The following is an 18,574-nucleotide window of genomic DNA, read 5'->3' as shown; positions in this document are numbered from 1 at the left end:
TTTGACGAGTTATTTTTTTCATTTAGTTTAGTTTGTTAAAGTTAATTTTCTTTCTATTTAATTATCAGACTTTCATATCTTTATGACACGTATCCTGGGCTTGACGGGTTAACTTGGTTTGATGGGTTAACCCAGATAATTCTGGTAAACCCATCATTTTTTTTTTATTTAGTTATCAAACTTTCATGACCCGAATCCCAGGTTTTACGGGATAACCTGGTTTGAAGGGTTAACCCAATTAATTCATTTTTTTCTTTTTCTTCATTAGTTTTTTCCTTCCTGTTGATTTTTTTTCTTTGTTTGTTTTTAATTAGTCTATTTAATTATCACACTTTTATGACACGGCCTTATAGTCAGACCCACATCCAATATTCTTAAGTCCGGTGTTGCAATCAGACTCACTTAAACTTAAATCATGCAAGTTTATTTTTATTATTAATATTATAAATATTACTTTTAGGTTAGACGTTGCAACCAAACCCAAGATTCTTGGGTATGACCTTGAAAAAAAACCCAAAATTTTTAAATTTTTATTTTTTTAATATTTTTATATAAAAAAAATTAACCCGCAGCATCTCTAGTGTTAAATGAAATTACGTGGACAAAGTAATAAATAAATAAATAAAATTAGGGATGTAAAATTGTAAAATGCCTACAGTACATTCTACTCTCTTGTTTAGTATTTTTGCTGTGTTGTGATGTGCCTGAAGCATACCATTCTTCCCCCCTCGATAACTTGAACCCAACAAAATCTCTCCCAGCCCCAAAAAATGGGAGCCTGCAAAACCCTTATCACCACCTCTCTAACTTCCCTCCCAAAACCCAAAAAACCCTTCTCTCCATTCTCCAAAACCCAAACCCTAACCCGCCCTCCCTCTGTATCCTTCACTCCCTGCACCAGACCTCGCTCTTCAACAGCAACCCAATCAGCATTCTCATTAGACCCCCCAGACGACACCGTTGAACTCCTTCTCACCAAACGGGACGACGTGTTACGACTAATGAAAATGGAAAGAAGAATAACAAAAACCCACGACGACACTGTCTTGGGTTCTCATTGGTTTCCTTATTTCGACAGGTTCAAGTGTGGAGGTGTGGATTTGAGTAGCGGTGAGGTTTTGGAAGCGGTGGGGCCGTATATGATGGAAGAGAGAAAAGAGAGGATTCGAAATACGGTTAAGAGTAGGAGTTATTCCCTTTGTTTGGTTGTTGAAGGATTGACTGATTTCGGAAACGTTTCGGCTGTGTTTCGGTCTGCTGATGCTTTGGGGTTTCAGTCTGTTCATGTCATTTCTTGTGATAGCTCCAAAAGGTGCTGCTTCGATTCTTTTTGAGGTGAAAAAAATGGTTTTTTTTAAAAAAAAAAAGTTTCTGTCAATATGTTAATTTTGTTTTATTTATGCTGTCTGTATTGGTGGTGTTCCAGATATAGGGAGAATAGGCATGTGAGCATGGGAGCAGAGAAATGGTTGGATATTGAATTATGGGATTCTGCTAAAGACTGTTTTCAAGTTTTAAAATCACGTGGTTATCGGATTGCTACCACTCATGTTGGAATCGATGCGGTAATGAATCTTTACTTGTTCCTTGGAAAATGGTAGTTGGCATTGTTGTTTAATTGTGATTGTAGCTAGTAGTTTAAACTGTGGAGTGTCTCTGGCAATTTTGATGTCGGAATCGTGCTAGCTGTGGATACATGTATGACTGTTTCTGTGCTGTGTTATTTAGGTATCTATTTATGACATGGATTGGTCATGCCCAACTGCAATAGTTGTTGGAAATGAAAATAGGTAATTTACTTCCTCGTGCTTTATCATTTTATCACAAAGTTAATGCTGGAGTTTTTTTTTTTTTTTTTGGGTGGGGGGCTATGTTTCCATTAGTTTTATTATGCTGATTAGTGTTGATATTTGAAAAAAAAAAGTTTTCTTTGGACCCGGTTTGTTGCAATAGATTAAAGGAAGAAAAATAATAGAAAACTACGTTATTCTTGCTTGCTCTTAGAAACTCCTTATGAAGCTCTCTTTCGTTAGATTTTATCTCTAGCAGGTGATTAATTGATACATTAAGCTTTTTGATATCTATAGTAAGGATGAAGATAAAGACTGCTTTCTAACTAGTTGGCATGTTACTGTTGGTTTCTATATCGAAAAGAAATCTAGAACATTTTAGTTGTTGTAAACTTTAGTAATGATGGTTGAGTCGTTTCTTGTAGGGGAATTAGTGATGAGGCTCTGGAACTGTCAGATTTGCATTGCAGTATTCCTATGAAAGGCATGGTCGACTCTTTCAATGTTTCAGTTGCTGCAGGCATCCTCATGCACCATGCTGTTTGTGACAGAACTTCGCGCCTGGTAATGAATACTGATTTACATTTTGTGGCACAGGAATCAATGACCATTTTTTGTTGAGTATTATTGATTTTGTTTTGTTCATTTAGTACTGACTTAGCTTGTGCATTGATTTTGCTTTTTAAAATTTAAATCGGCAAGCTAAACCTATGTTTCCTATAGTTAGCCTTTGTCTAAAGTTCACAGCCTGATTTATTTTTCTGATGGACAGAAACCATAATGTTGCGCCAAAATTTTGCAGGGCTCTCATGGTGATTTGACCCCGGAAGAAACACAGATCCTGCTTGCTGAGTTTTCACTTCGTCATAGCAAGAATATGATAAGCATTGCCCATGACTATGCGAAGCGAAAGGCAGCCACTCCCAAGCCAAAGCTATGACAGAGACAAATACTCAATGTGTGATTTTCCTTTGGTTGGATGTCTGCAAATTGACTTTTGGAATTTCTATAGAAGTTACTGCAGGAGGTACAAACATCATGGCCAAACTGTTCTAAGACAAACCAGAGAAGGCGGTGGGTTGATTGAAATTACAGGATTTCTTCTGGTGCACTGGAGAACACACCAGCAAGAACATCAATGAGTGCTTCATAAGAGAATGCTAAACATGATGATCAGTTGGTGACTAAGGCATCAGTCGAGTCCACGATTATCTTGGGCTCACAATGTCAATTTGTTGTACTATATTTTTTTAAGCTGGAAGATACTTTCATTGTTCCATCTTTACATCAGCTTTTCATAATCTGAATTTTGTTTTGCTTATGAAACAAGGGAAGAGAATAGTATTTTAGATTTCTTATGTACAAATCAACCTCACACTATTCTGCTCGACTTCAAATTTCAGTTCTGGCAACTTGGTTCTGGGGGCAAGTTGTTCATGAGCCTAGCCAATTGGCTACAGCTCTGTTTCTGCAATGTACTGAAGCGAAGCCCATTTGCGTTAGGTAGTTGGCAGAATTTGCCTGGAGCTACTGGAAAACCTCCGAATAAAGAGATGATTCACCATCTTTAGCCTGCAATTATGTCAAAAGCCTGTGTAGGACATGCATCGCAATGGATTAACCTAACAATTTCTGGCATGGTTAATGCAATGCGAGGACATTAAATGAGCGCATCAGCATTTTCTATGCATTTTGAAGGTGAGGCATTAGCTGAATAGCATCTGAACAGATACCACGTGAAATTGAAGTTCCAACTATATAATGGGTTCCTCAGCCATCCAAAGTACAACATATTCTACGGTCCAAAAATATATGTTGGGATGCAGCGCTCTGATGTCTCACATAATTTGTATGACCTTCAACCAGCAGGGCCGAGTTGTACATTGCAATCCCTTGTTATTTCTTTGAGATGAACTCGTCTCACATCTCCACAATCACTAGACATATCCTGTGTCTGATTCTGAGATGCTTGGCTTATCATGGAAGGGGATTGATTGCACAGAACTTGTGCACAATTCGAGTAGCAATAGGCATTTTCTAGTTGCTCTAGGGATATGGTTCCTACCTTTTTTTTTATACAAGAAATGGTGATATTTCCAACTTGATGGTTGAAGGTGATCGAAATGCCTACCAGAAGAATCTGCAACAACCAAAAAGTGGCACGGCAAATTTTATCAGGGAATTAGTTCTGTTCTGGTAGCATTACATGTTGTCCTCACCACATCTTCTGGGGATTGTTAGCGGAGCACAACCTGATAAAAGCAACGTGTAACCACACCTACAAAAATAATACTTGAACAGAATCCACGCCATTGTTAAATAAATTAAATACCTTTCATACACATACTTAAGTTTATACACATCCAAGAACATTCAACACTAGTCTGAAGATAAATATTGTATGTACTACTGCCTATAACCTTTTTATGGTCAGCTGCCACCATCATTGATTAGTGGAAATCCTTCCGTTGTTGCTGCAAATATGAAACTCTTCAAGAATCTACAACAATGTTCTAATCAATCAACATTTCTTCAGTTGTTGTTTGGATTGTATCTTTGGCCCTCTGCAAGCTGAAGTCTTCCCCATGCCTCTTTAATTCTTGGGACCTGATGAACTCCTTTATTCTTGCCTTCAACTCAGTGTTTGGAATCAACATGTCCACAGTAAGATGGGATCGGTTGAAGGGGTCAGTCTGCACTCACATGAAATCAATTTGCGAATTTAATCAAAATTAGTATCCTTGTCACCAAATTTGATAAAATGAATGAACAAGTGAAAGATGTACATTGTCACTCAGAAGATGCCTTTGAATGACAGGCCTATCAACTGTGGTTCTTGAAGAAGGTAAGATCACCGGATCCTTCATCAAAGTGCACTGCCAAAAAAAAGCAAAAAAGATATTTTCCACGTACAATTTATGGACCCACCAAAGATATTGCCCTTCCCAAAAAGGTATAAGAAACCTACCTGGATTGGATCAAGGAATTCATCTGGTATCTCTCCAAGGGCAGCCTCAGCATCCATTGCCTCAGAAGCTGCAACCCTGGATTTTGTACCAAGCTCAATAAATTCCTGGATGACCCTTCCATCTTCACCAATTCTCCAAAGGACATCAGCAGCAGCAGTAAATAACTAGAGCAGAAAGCAGTGTCACAAAGTATTCAATCAACTGCTACATTTCAGAACAGAATGAAACCAAGGACGTTCTCTCATGGACATTTGATTCTAATGGTTAATGAAAAGCTCATGGAAGTTTTGCAGCATTGAAGTTACCTGCTCATTGTATGACCGCCCATCCTTCGAGATGGCAGCTGGGAATATGTTTTCATTATCACCCCTCGCCAAATGAACATATATACAGACAATCTTCAATGAATCAATAAAGACTGTTAGGTTTACCATAGAGGCTCAATGACATTATATACAATATCGTACTGATTCTCCCAGTTAGCTTGGTAAGATGATTCCACATTTCATTCTCTATTGATGCAGAATTAATAGATGCAGAGATTCACTCATGCAAGGCCACGGTAACATGACATTAAAGAATTGGATTTCACGATAGTTTTACTCGTCAGTGAGCCAGATAAAGCTCATTGTGAAGCCACATATATAATATAGCATGACCCCACTACATTGCATCTAAAAGTTTTTCGATCCAAGGTTCAGAGTCCTTGAGTTTAAAAATCAGAGCCTTGGTCAACTGAATCAGACACCTTGACAAGCTTGAAAATTCACAACCAGAGAAGCAATTATAGTATAGTCGAATTGGCGCTTAACCTGCATATATAGTCATGTTCTCAGTCAACCAACAAGGTGAAACTGCACAGTTACCTGCTTGACTGTCTCAAACCTAAACTTTGGTACCACTGAATAATGACTCAACTGAAGTAGGGTACTCAAGAGAATTGGGAAGAAGTCCTACCCATCAACTTCCTTTTGTATGAAGTCACTACTCTTAAGACTTGAACCTACACCCTGTGGTTGCAATCTAAGATTTTTGCCATTGTATAAGCGAAGTCCTCTAAACCAATATGTAAACCTAAAGGGAAAAGAAGCAGTAGAAGAAAACTCAAGAAGAAATAGAAGAGGGTGGGGTACAATCATGCTAAGCAGCTTAAGGTATTGTTTTGGACAAAAACTAGGAGAAAGGGGTAAAAAAGGGGGAACAACAATCAGGAGAGTTCAAAAGTGCAAATTTGAACATCCTGTTAACATGTTAAAAGAACTGTTTTGAACAAAACAAAAGGGGGGGAAAGTAGAAAAAGGAGAGAAGTGACAGCAGTAGCGGGAGAGAGCTCTCCAGTTAGAAATTGGAGAATCAAACTAACCTGCTTAAGCAACTGTTTTGGGCGAAATTCATACTTTTCAGGGTCTTTCAGGGTAAGGGATTTCCTTTGGGGACCCACAAGTTGTAACAAGAAGTAATTGAGCATGTTGGCCACTCTGTCAGCCTGGCAGAAATAAATATTTATCCTACTTGTAAGCGATTACAACATAGATATGGAGGGTCAAAAGCATAAATATATCATACCATCTCAGGAAGAAGGAAAGGTGCTGTAATCTGTTCTGATGTAAATGTCAGCATGCTCACATCTTCATTTGCCAACTGCATATCAATGCGGATGATCTGAAACAGCCAAGATATACCTATCCAATTAAGCATATTTTGAATTCATGATAGATGTGTGCACAAATACATACACATGCATGAGCACACAAACTGACATTCTCTTGGGAATGGAAAAGGCGGGTTCTCTCCTGCCTCTCTTGAGCTGGTCTTCGCTCCCATTCTGTGGTGTTGGACATCTCAGCTTCTAACCCTTTGAGTTCAAGAATTTTGCTCAGACTTTCATCCAGAAGATAGATGCTATCGTTGATCAGGAAGTTCAAGAAATTCAGATAGACACCCTTTTCCTCTTCCTTAGCAATCTGGAACAGCATAAAACAGTCAAATTTGTGTCTGAATGTGTGTGTGTGAGTGAGAGGGAGAGGGAGAGGAGAGAGAGAGGAGTGTTTAATCCACTAAAAAGAGGTGAAACTACCTTTCTCCAAATATCACGATGACTAGGGACCTGCCATAGATATTCAAGAAGTTCAGCAATATTATGCCGTATGTTGAACTTGTCATAGAACTGTAACATATGAGACAAAATCACGAATCACCATGTAATAAATGTAAAAATGATAATTTTCAACATCAAGACAGAGCAAATTATTAGTCACAACAGTTTAGAAAACAAGTGAAAGGTAAATGGACTTAGAACAAAGAACTGATGAATTAGAAATAAAATCTCAACATACAGCTGCCTGGATGTAGATAGTTGAACAGAGTACTTTGAAATGCTCAATTTACCCAAACCAGGCATGGAAACGGTAGAAAACAGAAAAGGATCCCTACCCTGCATGTGCATACCCAACATACAATGCACCCAAAAAAGGTAAGGTTTCTTTCACCATTTATTTGGACAAACCAACCATCTAACTGGACACTCCTTGACTCTTATTCAACAGTCAGGGGATGAAACCAAAACATCTCAGTTAATTAATCTAAAGAGCAATCGAAGTTCTACAAAGACCATCTTCCCATGTTTACATCCTTTTGACTTCATATTTTTCATCTACAAAGCAAGTAATTTTAAAAAGTAATAAAAAGATATTCAATACATCAAATCTTTTTATAAAGAGTGGTCTAGGGGTAGTAATAATAATAATAATAAAAAAAACTGAAACCAAAAAAAAAAAAGCCAAAAAAACCGAACCGAGAAAAAAAAACAAATTAACCGATTAGAAATTCCAAAAGAAAACATTCAGTTTGGTTTTGGTTTCAAAAGTTTGAAACTGATTGAACTGGACCAAACCAAACTAGTTTAACCAACACCGGAAAAAATAAAAAACAGTATAAATATACACTTTTCTTCTAACCCTAGAGGCCAAATCAAACCTAGTCACCCCCTCCCAAGCTTTCTCTCAATCTCAGTTCTTGCGTCCCCCCTTCTCTCATTTCTATCTTTTCTTTTCTTGTCTTCACCACTGGAAGTAGATGAAACAAGGGAGAGGGTGAATTTGCGCCAACAACCCTTGATCTTTAAAAAGCTTTCTTTTCCCCATCTTATTGTAAGGCAGTGGGTGTTGGTGTTTTGTCGCCATGGGTGGTGGTAGCTGGTGCTAGCAACAATTAGTAATGACAGAAGAATGATGGGAGGCAGTGAGGACTACCAGAGAGATGGTGATGGAGTTTGGTTTAATGGTGGTCTTGTTTTCTAGGGAAAGATAGGGGCTGATCCGAATGGAAGGAAACAAAAATAATGGGTATTGCTGGTCTCATGGGAATGGTTGAAGATGATGCATGTGTTTCTTTGGTTTGTTGGAGAGAAAAATGATGGCTGGTTCGGTTTTTTCCAGTTTTTTACTTCAACCAAACCGAATCGAACTGAAACCGGTTGGTTTGAACCAATTTCAGTTTTTAATTTTTTTTTAAATAAATTGTCTGGTTATTTTTTAGGTAAAAACCGAACCAAACCGAACTGAAAATAATCACCATAGAGTGGTCTAGTCAATCGGACTTGAAATAATTGTCCCAGAATAAAATTATATTGATCAAAGGCTGAGGACTTAGATTCAGATGTTTAAGCATCAAAATCCAAAGAGCAGAGACTCGGATAATGGTCAACAATGCACCAGAAATCAGAAGATAACTAGAACTGCCTAATTCTGAAATCTAAAAGCAAGGAGTAAGTGGTTCCAGAATTACTAATCAGCATATTAGTGGGAAAAAAAATCCCTGCTGTTTACAGCCGAAGTATGATAATGCAAGATAGTATCCAGTCCCTGCCAATATCAGCCTAAAAGCCCTTATGGGAACTCTCAAGCTAAGTTGTCAAAAATACGTTTAAATACAAGTGTTTCCTTGCAGGATCTTTCTTCTACCCATCTATAATAACTGTGCATCCAATAAGAAAAAACTGCCAAGTAAACCAGCAAGCCTTGAAAGGCAATGGCCTAAAATGAGTCCTCCTTATTCCTTACTGTATATATGCACCCTAACACCAAAAACAATCAACTCTTAGAAGCTCAAATATTAGGGCAAGTCACCTGTGTGTGAGAGCCTGTGAGCTCAATGTCAACATAAAGCTTCAAGAGGTTCCTCACAAGATACTCAAGTGACAACTGGTGCCCTTCAAATAGAGAAGCTGTAGCAGATGAACCACTGCAAATGATAAAACCAAATGCTGTAAATACCAAACTTCAAGTTATAAATTTCAATCGAAATTTCCACAATATTCTTTCCTTGCAAAGTGGAATACAGTATATCACCTTCTCCGTGGCATCCAGCAGTTCAATACTTCAACCATCTTTGCTCTTAAATAAGGGTTTCTAATATATGTAGGACTTGCCATGAACATGATAATGAAGTTCATAAAATCATCCTGACCAGCAAGTACAATAGCGAAAAAAAGCACATCAACAGGGTAATTGAATTTCATAGATCAGCTCTTCCAAAAGAAAACAAATTTCATGTATCGTATAAAGGGCAGAAATACATGGCAAAACATTTTATAATGAAGCCTACCAGTAAGACTCCATCCAAAGCTTTTGGAATCCGAGAGGCAAATATAATTAGTTCCATGGCATCTTCCACAAAATGCTCCGGCATTGAGGCAAATTCCTTTGGGCAAGTTGATGGAAGAGGCATTTTAAATCCACCAACCAGGCTAACCAGCCAAACCAACATTAACCGGTAGAAAGAAAGTGCACGTTGAATAAGTGCTCCATCCTTCAAAAAGGAAGGAGAAGTAAGATCAGCAGAATAAAAAGAATAGCAAGCTATTTAAATTTACAAATTAAATTGGTAAGTTCTACATCTTCAAAGGATGAACATGCCATTGAAAATAGAATAGAGAGAAGCACGGGGTGGGGATAGAGGAAAGGGAGTTTTCCAAATTAAAATGACGAAGTTCAACATCTTTAACAATGAACATACTACTTAAACCGACAACAAGGGAGAATGGGGAGAGGGATGAAGAGCAAGAGAGAACTGGAAGGGAAGTGCTAGTTTGGGCAAAGACATGGCCCCTGACCCATGAAAATAAAACAAGGGGGCCACCCAACTGTCAGAATCATCTTCCAAAAGTGACATGATCAAAACTTTAGATCTCAAACCCCTGTCACCTCACAGGAGAACAAAACCAGACACAAACTTTTAATGTTCAAGACTAGCTTCCAGGATGTCAAGTGCAGAGAGAAGACGTCCGGTACCCTTAATATCTGAGCTTCATAACAAAGCTTTTCCTGTGAATATAACTCTATATCTTTCTGAAGACGGTCAATATCCTGCTGCAGCTGCTGAGACAGCGTCTGCTCCTGCAAGGCTTTAAAAGTGGAGAGCATATCTTCGCATCTAGAAATTTCCTGACATGATGTTTATTCATAAAATTAACTTCAAAGGCAGATAAACGTTTTCATTTGTCAATCAAGGATGTGGTAGCAGATTTATAAATCCAATTCCAGATATAAAGCATGTATGCATTACCTGAACTAGATGCTTAAAGTCGGAAAATGCTTTTAACAGACCCAAGTTGAGCACCCTTGCAGTCATAAAGAAGCACTCACAAATAAATGAGTATTTAGACCTTTCACCACTACTACCAGAACTGGTGGCTTCTTGAGATTGTAACAATCGATTTTCAACATGATTAGATTGTGCAGAGATATCAGTTTTTCCAGGAGTATTAAGCCATTGAGTGATTTCTTCTGATGATGAAAGCAGAGCTGTCAACCCTCTAACTTAAGAAGAAAACAAATAATTAGGGACACCAGAAAAACCAATAATGTGATAAAAAATATATATACAATAAGAAGTTCATCACCTTAGATCCAAACGGTTATTGTGAAACACGTAATTTGGATCGATTTTGTTCCTTTTTGACAAATTTGCATCTAAAAAAGGTTCAGATAGCTTAAGCATGACAGCACTTAGATTGATAAACATGCCCGAACTTGCACAAGATAAAGGATCAACCTGTGACAGTTACATGATACCATGTTAATCTACAAAAACAAATCAAATAACCCGAAAATCATTCAGTCATGAATGAAAAAACTATCATGCAAATTCCAGTTTAGCAAAAAGTTATCAAGTTTTTCTTTCTCTGAAGAAATTAAACAAAATAAATAACCCACATGTTGATTCATATGCCATGTATTAATCAAGATAAAGGTTTTGACAAATCATATACACTATAACTACAGTTCAATAAGTTCCATGAACAGGAGAAATCTACCTGTATGTGAGCTCTTGTCGCATTTCTATTGATCACCTCAGCAAGATACTGAAGCACGCTCTCACGAGTATCACCATTTTTAAGAAGAGCAAGAAGCACTTCTGCTAATCCATCATATAAATTATTCACAAGAGTCTTAATTGTAGTAAATGAAGATAACAAATCAGCAGGTCGATGATTTGTTGCATCAGAGAAACACTGCTGCCTGGCATTTTAACAAACAAATAAACAACACATAAATAACACAAACACGAGAAGAAAGAAAAAAACCAATAAATAAACAATCACACGCTCTCACCCAACATCCGGCTCGCTCTTAAAAATAGTATTATCAGGCCATGCACTAACATGAAAAAAAGGACCCAAAATACTTGTCATTTCAATAACTCTCCCATTTACATATGCCCCTGTCGGAATCCACCACTTATGACTAACAAGTGATTTAGCACCGACATTAAAACTAACCAAAAACAATAAAGCCCTTAATGGTTGTTGAAAATTCCCTAAAACAGAAACCTTCAAAACATTTCCCCTCAAATCCTCATACAAACCCTTCAAAATCGGATCCAAGCTATCAAAATCCCCTTCTCTAAAAAACTCCTCTAAAAACCCCGGCGGCGGCGGCTGAATTCCGCCACTATTAAACCCATCAACCATCGCAAAAATCAAGGGCAGAACCGGAGAAACATTGGAATTCCCGTTCTTTCTAACAACACTCGAATCACCCCCAAACAAGTCAGGATTCCCTAAATGAATCCTGCAATACGAAACCGACAACTTCTTGACTTGCTTGATAGACAATTCCAGCTCTGATTTCACATTTTTGTCCTTCATATTGGCGATTTTCTTCAACTCATCAACAGCACGACGGTAGCAGCCTAAGAGGTAATTGAAAGGAGGTTCCGCGTTAGGGCTTTGAACAGACAATCGATCGATCAAGACACGTTCGATTAAGTCGCGAGTGAGTTTCAAGTCTTTGCCTTCACTGAGAATCTCAGCTGCTGTCATTTCTAAGTAGAAAATTCGAGGATCAGAGGAGTCGGCGAGGGAGACTGAGAGGATTCTGCGGAGGATAATGTCCTCGATTTCTTGGAGAGATCTCTGAGGTTTATTTGAGGTCGTTGCCATGGTGGATCAAGAAGATTCTTATTTATTTATTTTTCTCGGTAAACAGAGACGGAAAGCGAGAGAGAGTTGGGGTTTCGGCTTTAGACGAGAAGCGTTAGTTAAGTTGAGACTTGAGAGTACAAGGAAGGAGAAGTGGAAGAGTGTTTGGTCTCTGTTCTGTGTTGTAGAAGAAAGTGAACACTTATATTTTTCTTTCTTTCTATATATGTAATAAGGGTTGGAGAACGGTGTCGTTTTTGTCAGGTTGAAGAGGTTTGTGTTTGCCTGGAATTCAACGAGGGGGTTGGGGCAGGACATCCATTTATTGTATAAAAAAAATTATAAATAGAAGCTAAAATAATTTATATTTTATTTTTTAATAAAAAAAATTTATAACTAATTTTACTTTGTATTTATCTATAGAACTATCAAGAAAATATATATATTTTTTAAAATTATTTACAACTAATAAATTTGCACTTGAAATATATCAACCACCTTTCAAGTTTTGATTTTATAAAAGCAAATTAATTCTAATTTAATTGCTTCTTTTCAAAATAAAGGATCAAAAGAAAAGATAGCTTCATAGGAGATCATTAGATCATTTGTTTCTAACTCTTTCTTACTTTCTCAATATAAGTTTTATCAATTTTATTAATTAAAAGGTACGTGAGAAATTTTTTTATTTAATGGATTAATATATTTAAAGAATTTTATATATATATTTGTTGTTTCCATAATAATATTGCAATATAGTAAATCACTCTTTAAAATTAGAAACCTATATGCAACAATATTTTCAGCATAACCAATAAACATACAATCATAATTTTTGAATCCATCTTTCTCTCTTTTTTTTTTTGTTTAGATAATAATTTTTTTTTAATTTTATCGTTTAATATTTTTTTATAATTAAATTTCTTGATTTTTATAGATTGAATGCTTCAAGTTTAATGATTCAGATCATGAATTTAAAAAAAAAATAAATTAAAAAGCTTCATAGTTCTTTTTATTTTTAATTGGGCCATTCTAGTCATATAATTTAGACTGTAAATTTGACAGGATTTCCCGTGTTGACTTAGTGTAATTAGTTTTTTTTTATATGTATTTTTTACTCATTTACATGAACATTATTTTTTGTTCAAAAACTTATCCAAACTTTGTTTGTTTTTTGTTTCAAATTATTTTAAAGTGCTTTTAAAAAAAATTTATTTATTTATTTTAAAATTAATATTTGTTGATATATCGATATTAAAAATAATATTTTTTTAGAAAAATATTTTTAAATAATTTCAAATATTTTTAGGTCAATCAATCTTGCAATTAAACACAAAGCTAGCGAAAATCATTTAATATTTTTAAAAATATTAAAAAATAATATATTTTTTTTAAAATATTATTTTAATATTTTTAGGCCAATCAGGATAAAGTAAAATGTGGACTTTAACAATGGGTAATTCTTTTTTACTTCCTAAGATGTGAGGTGGTTGGCTCTTGTTTATAAAGAATATAATGTGGTTATAATTATTTTTTTAATATTTTTTATTTAAAAATATATTAAAATAATATTTTTTTTAAAAAAAATTATTTTTAATATTAATATATTAAAATAATTTAAAAATAAATAAATTAATTTATAATAAATAAATTTAAAAAAAAATTCTGAAAGTGATTTTAAAACGAAATAGCTCCACTTCCTAAAATTTCAATCAGTTCTCTCTTGGTTGTAATGTGGGGCGATTTTAGGGGGTTTCAGATGGGATTCGCTCTCGCTTATCCAGGCTTCACATGGTTGTGCTCGGTCCATTTTGACTAGAGCCGTGTTTGTTTTTCCGGAAAGTGATTTTCAGGAAATTATTTTTTAAATTTTTTTGTGTTGGTTTGCCATTAGAAAAGTTGATTAACAAAAAACACTTTCCAGTAAAAGGAAAATTTGGCTTGGTTTTCAGGAAAGTGTTTTCCTGGAAAATTTGGACGGAAAACACTTTTCAGAAGTTGTAAAAAATTTAGAAATGTCATTATTTGTTAATTATATTAAATTTTGAGCCTCAAACTTTTAATTGTGCTATATACATTTTGTTTTGAATATTTTCAATTTCATCTCTTAAAATTTTATTTTTATATTAATTTTGGTCCTTATTTTTATAATTCTTATTTGCTTTTTCCTTATCATTTTTTTATTAAAATTTTTTATCTATCAAATTTGATCCTCATTCTTTTGATTGTTACTTATTTTATTTGAAATAATTTATGAAATGTTGATTATTATTATTTTAATTTCTTCATCTTTTATTTTTTTTTTAATTTTTTAGATTTGATCTCTATTATTTTGATTATTATTTATTTTATTTGAGATAATTTATGAAATTATATTTTTTTTCAATTTCAATTTCATTCTCATTTAACTTTTTAATTTATAAGATTTGTTTCTTATTATTTTAATAAACTTGAAACAAATAAAATATTAATAAGTTATTTTCCAGCTCATTTTCCATGACATAACCAAAAAAACTGGAAAGTATTTTCCAACTTATTTTTCATTACACTATTAAATATCAAAAAATACTTTTTTAAAATTTACTTTTCTAAAAATAATTATTTTCGAGCAAATAAATATAAGCCAGGAGTCGTCTTTTTGTTCCCGTCTCTGCTGCTTTTCTTATGGTCTTCTCAGATTCCTTTATATAGCCAGCGTTTTGGGGATAAGATATTTGGTTGCATCTGGGCGATTTATCCTTCATTTGTGCTCTCAAGGTAACTGATTCTTACGAGTTTAGTTAGCTTTTGTCTATTGCTCTGGTTTGGTTTGCCATTTGTTTTCCTTTCATTTAACTTTTTTTCTGCGTGTGCTGTCATATTGGTTCCTATTTGATTGTTTTTTTATATTTTAATTTTGACATGCTACTGTTCTTAGGCTCCTCATACTTTTACCTCCTTTATTTTAGGTTTGAGGGTGTGCTTAGGTTTCCTTTGCAAATCTTCTTCACTTGTTTTACGATTCCATTTCTATTAGGTCTGCTTTCTCTTTCTTCTTTCTATTTCGTTTCTCGCCATGGTTTCTTATGCTACTGCTTCTTTACAAGCTTTCCTTTGTTGGTTTCAAATTACTTTTTGCTAATACTTTTCGTTGCTCATTTGTTTTGGGGCTTCCTCGCTACTCTGTTACTCTTTTTTGTTGTGGCTTTGTGGTTTGCTCATTCTATCTTGGAGGAATAACTTTTGACTCGCTTTGCTGGGGGGATCTTTGTTTGCTTTTTGGAGTTTTTCCGTTGCCAGGCTCTCCATCTCCTCTTTTCTTTGTGTTTTTTTCTTGGTAATTGTTCTTTTATTCATCTTCAGTTGCTGGTGGGATAATGGATCGTCTTTTTGAGCTCTGCCTATTGAGATTGTGCTTTTTTTATTTGGATGGACTTTTAGTTTGGCAACTGTAGATTGTTTTTTTTTTTTTTTTTTTATCTTGGTGATGGTTCTTTGATTCATCTTCAGTTGTTAATTGAAAATTGGATTGTTTTTTGAACTTTGCCTATCGAGATGTGATTTGTATTTGGGTGGACTTTCAAATTTTTTTTTTTTTTTTTAAATTTAATATAATTTATATGTTTTGTATCGTTTTAATGTGCTAATACCAAAAATAATTTTATAAAAATAAAAATAATCATGAGCTCAAAATATGATGCATATTTGATGTTATCTTTTTATAAATATTCATATGATGATATATTAAATGATATTTTTTAAAAAAATATTGAGATAATAATATATTAGATCAATTCAGATTAACTTGTTAAGTCTATGATCCAAGTCATGAGATCATGATAATTTTGTAGAAAGAAAATCAAAATGAACTATAAAGGTTAATTCATAAACAACTTGATGTTGAAGGAAGAAATTAAAAAAAAAAAAAGGATAAAAAAAACTACATGAGTCAACTTGAATTAACTCACAAAACCGTCAACTCAGGTCATGAAATCAAGATAACTTCATAGAAAGCAAATTCAAAAACAATTACAAAGTTTAATTTTCAACTAACCCAGTGTTGAAAGAAAAAATAAATAAATAAAAACTACAAAGGGACAAAAAACAATCTAAGTCCACTTGATTTAACAAAAATTTATGAAGCTTATTCCTAAACAATTAAACTCGCGATCTAGGTCATAAAATTATGATAACTTCATAAAAAACAAATAAAAAAAATTATAAAGCTCTATTTCTGATATATCCAATATTGAAGGTTGAAAACAAGGAAAACAATTAAATATATGATATTGTAATAACTCTATAAAAAGCAAATTGAAAAAAAATTTATGAAGCTTAATTCCTAAACAACCTAATATTAAAGGATAATTTGTTTTTTTTTTTTTAAAAAGATTGAGTTGTTGGATGGTGAAATTGAAAAAAAAATATTCAATTAAAAATAACAAAAAAATCAAGTCAACCTTGATCAATCTGTCAAACCGTGACCCAAGTAATGAGATTAGAATAACTCTATATAAATCAAATAAAAAATATTATGAAGCCCATTAAAAAAAATACACAATTAAAAAAGAGCAAAAAAAAAAATTAAAAATAGCAAACTCAGGTCAACCTATCAAATCCATGACCCGAGTTAAGAAATTAAGATAACTTCATAGTATGAAAGTCAAAAAATTACAAAACATATTTTCCAACCAACCCAATATTTAAGCATGAAATCAAGAAACAAATTAATTATAAAAAGTGGTAATAAAAACAACTCGAGTCAATCTAAATTAAATTATTAAAATCTTTATATGAATTATAAGAATGAGATTGTATCATAGAAAGAAAATCGAAAAAAAATTACGAAGCATCACTTTCAGAATATAATTTCGAAGGTTGAAATCAAAAGTAAATCCATGTGACCATATATAACCTAATAAACTTTTTTTAAAAAAAAAATAGGAAACACATTTCCTAAAATACAACTTAATATTGAACTACAAAATTAAAAAAAAAAATTAAAGTTTTAAATGATAAAATTAATTAAAAAATAAAAACACAAATCATAAAATAGTATTTCAATACATAGTATTTTATGGGTGTGACCATAGTGATTTAACCACACCTGGTCTAGCTAACAATAGTTACAAAAAAAATGTTTTGTTTCTTCTATCCACATTCAATAACTCTACTCATTATTCTTAACAGCACAAATTCTTTGTGAACAATTACTTCAACACGTTATTATTCATGGATGGAAATATGTATGATATTAATTTACTGCTATCCTATGTTTATATATTTAGCATATTAAATTTATTTTACAATCAACACATGTACACAGCAAAAAAAAAGAAAAAAAAAAAGAATAGAATTTGTGATTTCAACAATCTCCACATTTTGAGTTCAAATTCATGTAAAAAAACCAAAAGTAGTAGATGTTAAGATCATGAAAAGCAAGGCTATAAATGAGGTCACTAGAGACGAAAGCAAAGTGGTGGGAAATATCGCAATTCACACTTAAGGTTATGATAAAGGGCACTATCAGCCCACAATCACTTTCAAACAAAGTTGCTTAAAGGTATTTTCATGGCTGTCACTCGATATGTTGTTTGCGTTATGCTGTGAGTTACCTTTTAAAACACAAGAATTATTTTTTTTTATCAAAGCAGCCCATGAAAGTAGATCAAAAAAACATGCATGCATTGTTAATGCATTTTTTAAAAATAAAAGAAAATAAAAAATAATTCAAAATGTGTTTTTTATTTTTTAAATATTGAGACAAACATGTGTTAGATTAATCCAGGTCAACTCGAAATTGAGCTCCAAATACATGCTTGGGTAATGACCCAACTTGACTTAATTATTTTATTTCTTTTCAATTATCTTTTATTTAATATATATAATAGATGCTCGCAGAAAAGTAACCAAACATCTTTTTTTAAAAAAAATATGATAGGCTGTAGAAAAAAAATGCTTGCTAAAATTAAAATAAAAAAGATTAATATAATCTTACTAAAAACTAAACTAAAATTCTCACAATATTTTAAAAAATTATGTTACAAACTAAAAGACATGAGGTGTTAGGTTCACTAGTGTTCATATGAACAGTGAACCATGCACCTCATGTGTTTTTTTTTTTAATGTTTTTTAATCAAGCCCTTTTATAGTCTAATTAAAAGATATTAGGCTTGAAATTATTGTAAACATTCAACATTTAAAGATAAGGAACTAAAATTAAAATAGAAAAAAATTTAAGATTAACCTCACATTAATGACTTTTTTTTATTTTGTTTATTTTTCAGCCATAGAGTTAGAGATAGGAAAGATAAAATCTTTAGAAAATGGTGTGGTTATCGGTTTGCCATAATCTGAATACCAAAATAAAGGATCTTTATGGCAAAGAGTTCTTTTGTTTTTCGAGAGAATTTCAA

The 18,574-nt window shown here is 33.5% G+C and overlaps 2 protein-coding genes and 1 long non-coding RNA gene across 4 annotated transcripts; 2 read left to right on the top strand and 1 right to left on the bottom strand.

Moving 5' to 3' along the window:
• The first annotated feature begins 693 nt into the window (after positions 1 to 693).
• LOC118055089 (uncharacterized) lies at positions 694 to 2,872 on the top strand. Its single transcript, XM_035066887.2, has 5 exons — positions 694 to 1,312; positions 1,427 to 1,565; positions 1,729 to 1,790; positions 2,216 to 2,354; positions 2,593 to 2,872. The coding sequence occupies exons 1-5, from the start codon at positions 771 to 773 to the stop codon at positions 2,728 to 2,730; spliced, it is 1,020 nt and encodes a 339-aa protein (XP_034922778.1). The 5' UTR covers positions 694 to 770; the 3' UTR covers positions 2,731 to 2,872.
• Positions 2,873 to 4,083: 1,211 nt separating this feature from the next.
• On the bottom strand, positions 4,084 to 12,387 carry LOC118055088 (probable ubiquitin conjugation factor E4). Of its 2 annotated transcripts, none has more exons than XM_035066885.2 (16): positions 11,374 to 12,387; positions 11,076 to 11,280; positions 10,662 to 10,813; positions 10,325 to 10,574; positions 10,051 to 10,203; positions 9,365 to 9,568; positions 9,109 to 9,221; positions 8,887 to 9,001; positions 6,837 to 6,926; positions 6,520 to 6,723; positions 6,326 to 6,421; positions 6,123 to 6,245; positions 5,065 to 5,157; positions 4,759 to 4,923; positions 4,577 to 4,666; positions 4,084 to 4,483 (listed from the first exon to the last, which is right to left on the bottom strand). In XM_035066885.2, the coding sequence occupies exons 1-16, from the start codon at positions 12,201 to 12,203 to the stop codon at positions 4,304 to 4,306; spliced, it is 3,063 nt and encodes a 1,020-aa protein (XP_034922776.1). In that variant the 5' UTR covers positions 12,204 to 12,387; the 3' UTR covers positions 4,084 to 4,303. The 2 variants fall into 2 exon arrangements, with proteins under 2 accessions (XP_034922776.1, XP_073264713.1); XM_073408612.1 differs by having other exon boundaries at positions 6,837 to 6,866.
• A 2,458-nt stretch (positions 12,388 to 14,845) lies between these two features.
• Positions 14,846 to 16,538, top strand: LOC140955487 (uncharacterized). Its single transcript, XR_012169639.1, has 2 exons — positions 14,846 to 14,936; positions 15,128 to 16,538. It is a non-coding gene; the product is annotated as an uncharacterized lncRNA (long non-coding RNA).
• Positions 16,539 to 18,574: the final 2,036 nt, after the last annotated feature.

The sequence above is a fragment of the Populus alba genome, chromosome 4 (genome assembly GCF_005239225.2).
Source record: "Populus alba chromosome 4, ASM523922v2, whole genome shotgun sequence".
Lineage (NCBI taxonomy): Eukaryota > Viridiplantae > Streptophyta > Magnoliopsida > Malpighiales > Salicaceae > Populus > Populus alba.
The sequence above is the reverse complement of the archived record's forward strand: the minus strand, read 5'-3'. Positions and strand labels throughout refer to the sequence as shown.

Bases quoted from the DNA above. Each gene is read 5' to 3' on its own strand.
- LOC118055088 (XM_035066885.2), bottom strand. From the start codon at position 12,203: ATGGCAACGACCTCAAATAAACCTCAGAGATCTCTCCAAGAAATCGAG. The intron at 11,281-11,373 runs GTGAGAGCGTGT...TTAAAATGCCAG, and splicing joins AAGAGCGAGCCGGATGTTGG to GCAGCAGTGTTTCTCTGATG. The intron at 5,158-6,122 runs GTTAGTTTGATT...GATTCATTGAAG, and splicing joins CAAAACAGTTGCTTAAGCAG to ATTGTCTGTATATATGTTCA.
- LOC118055089 (XM_035066887.2), top strand. From the start codon at position 771: ATGGGAGCCTGCAAAACCCTTATCACCACCTCTCTAACTTCCCTCCCA. The intron at 1,791-2,215 runs GTAATTTACTTC...CGTTTCTTGTAG, and splicing joins GTTGTTGGAAATGAAAATAG to GGGAATTAGTGATGAGGCTC. The intron at 2,355-2,592 runs GTAATGAATACT...AAAATTTTGCAG, and splicing joins GTGACAGAACTTCGCGCCTG to GGCTCTCATGGTGATTTGAC.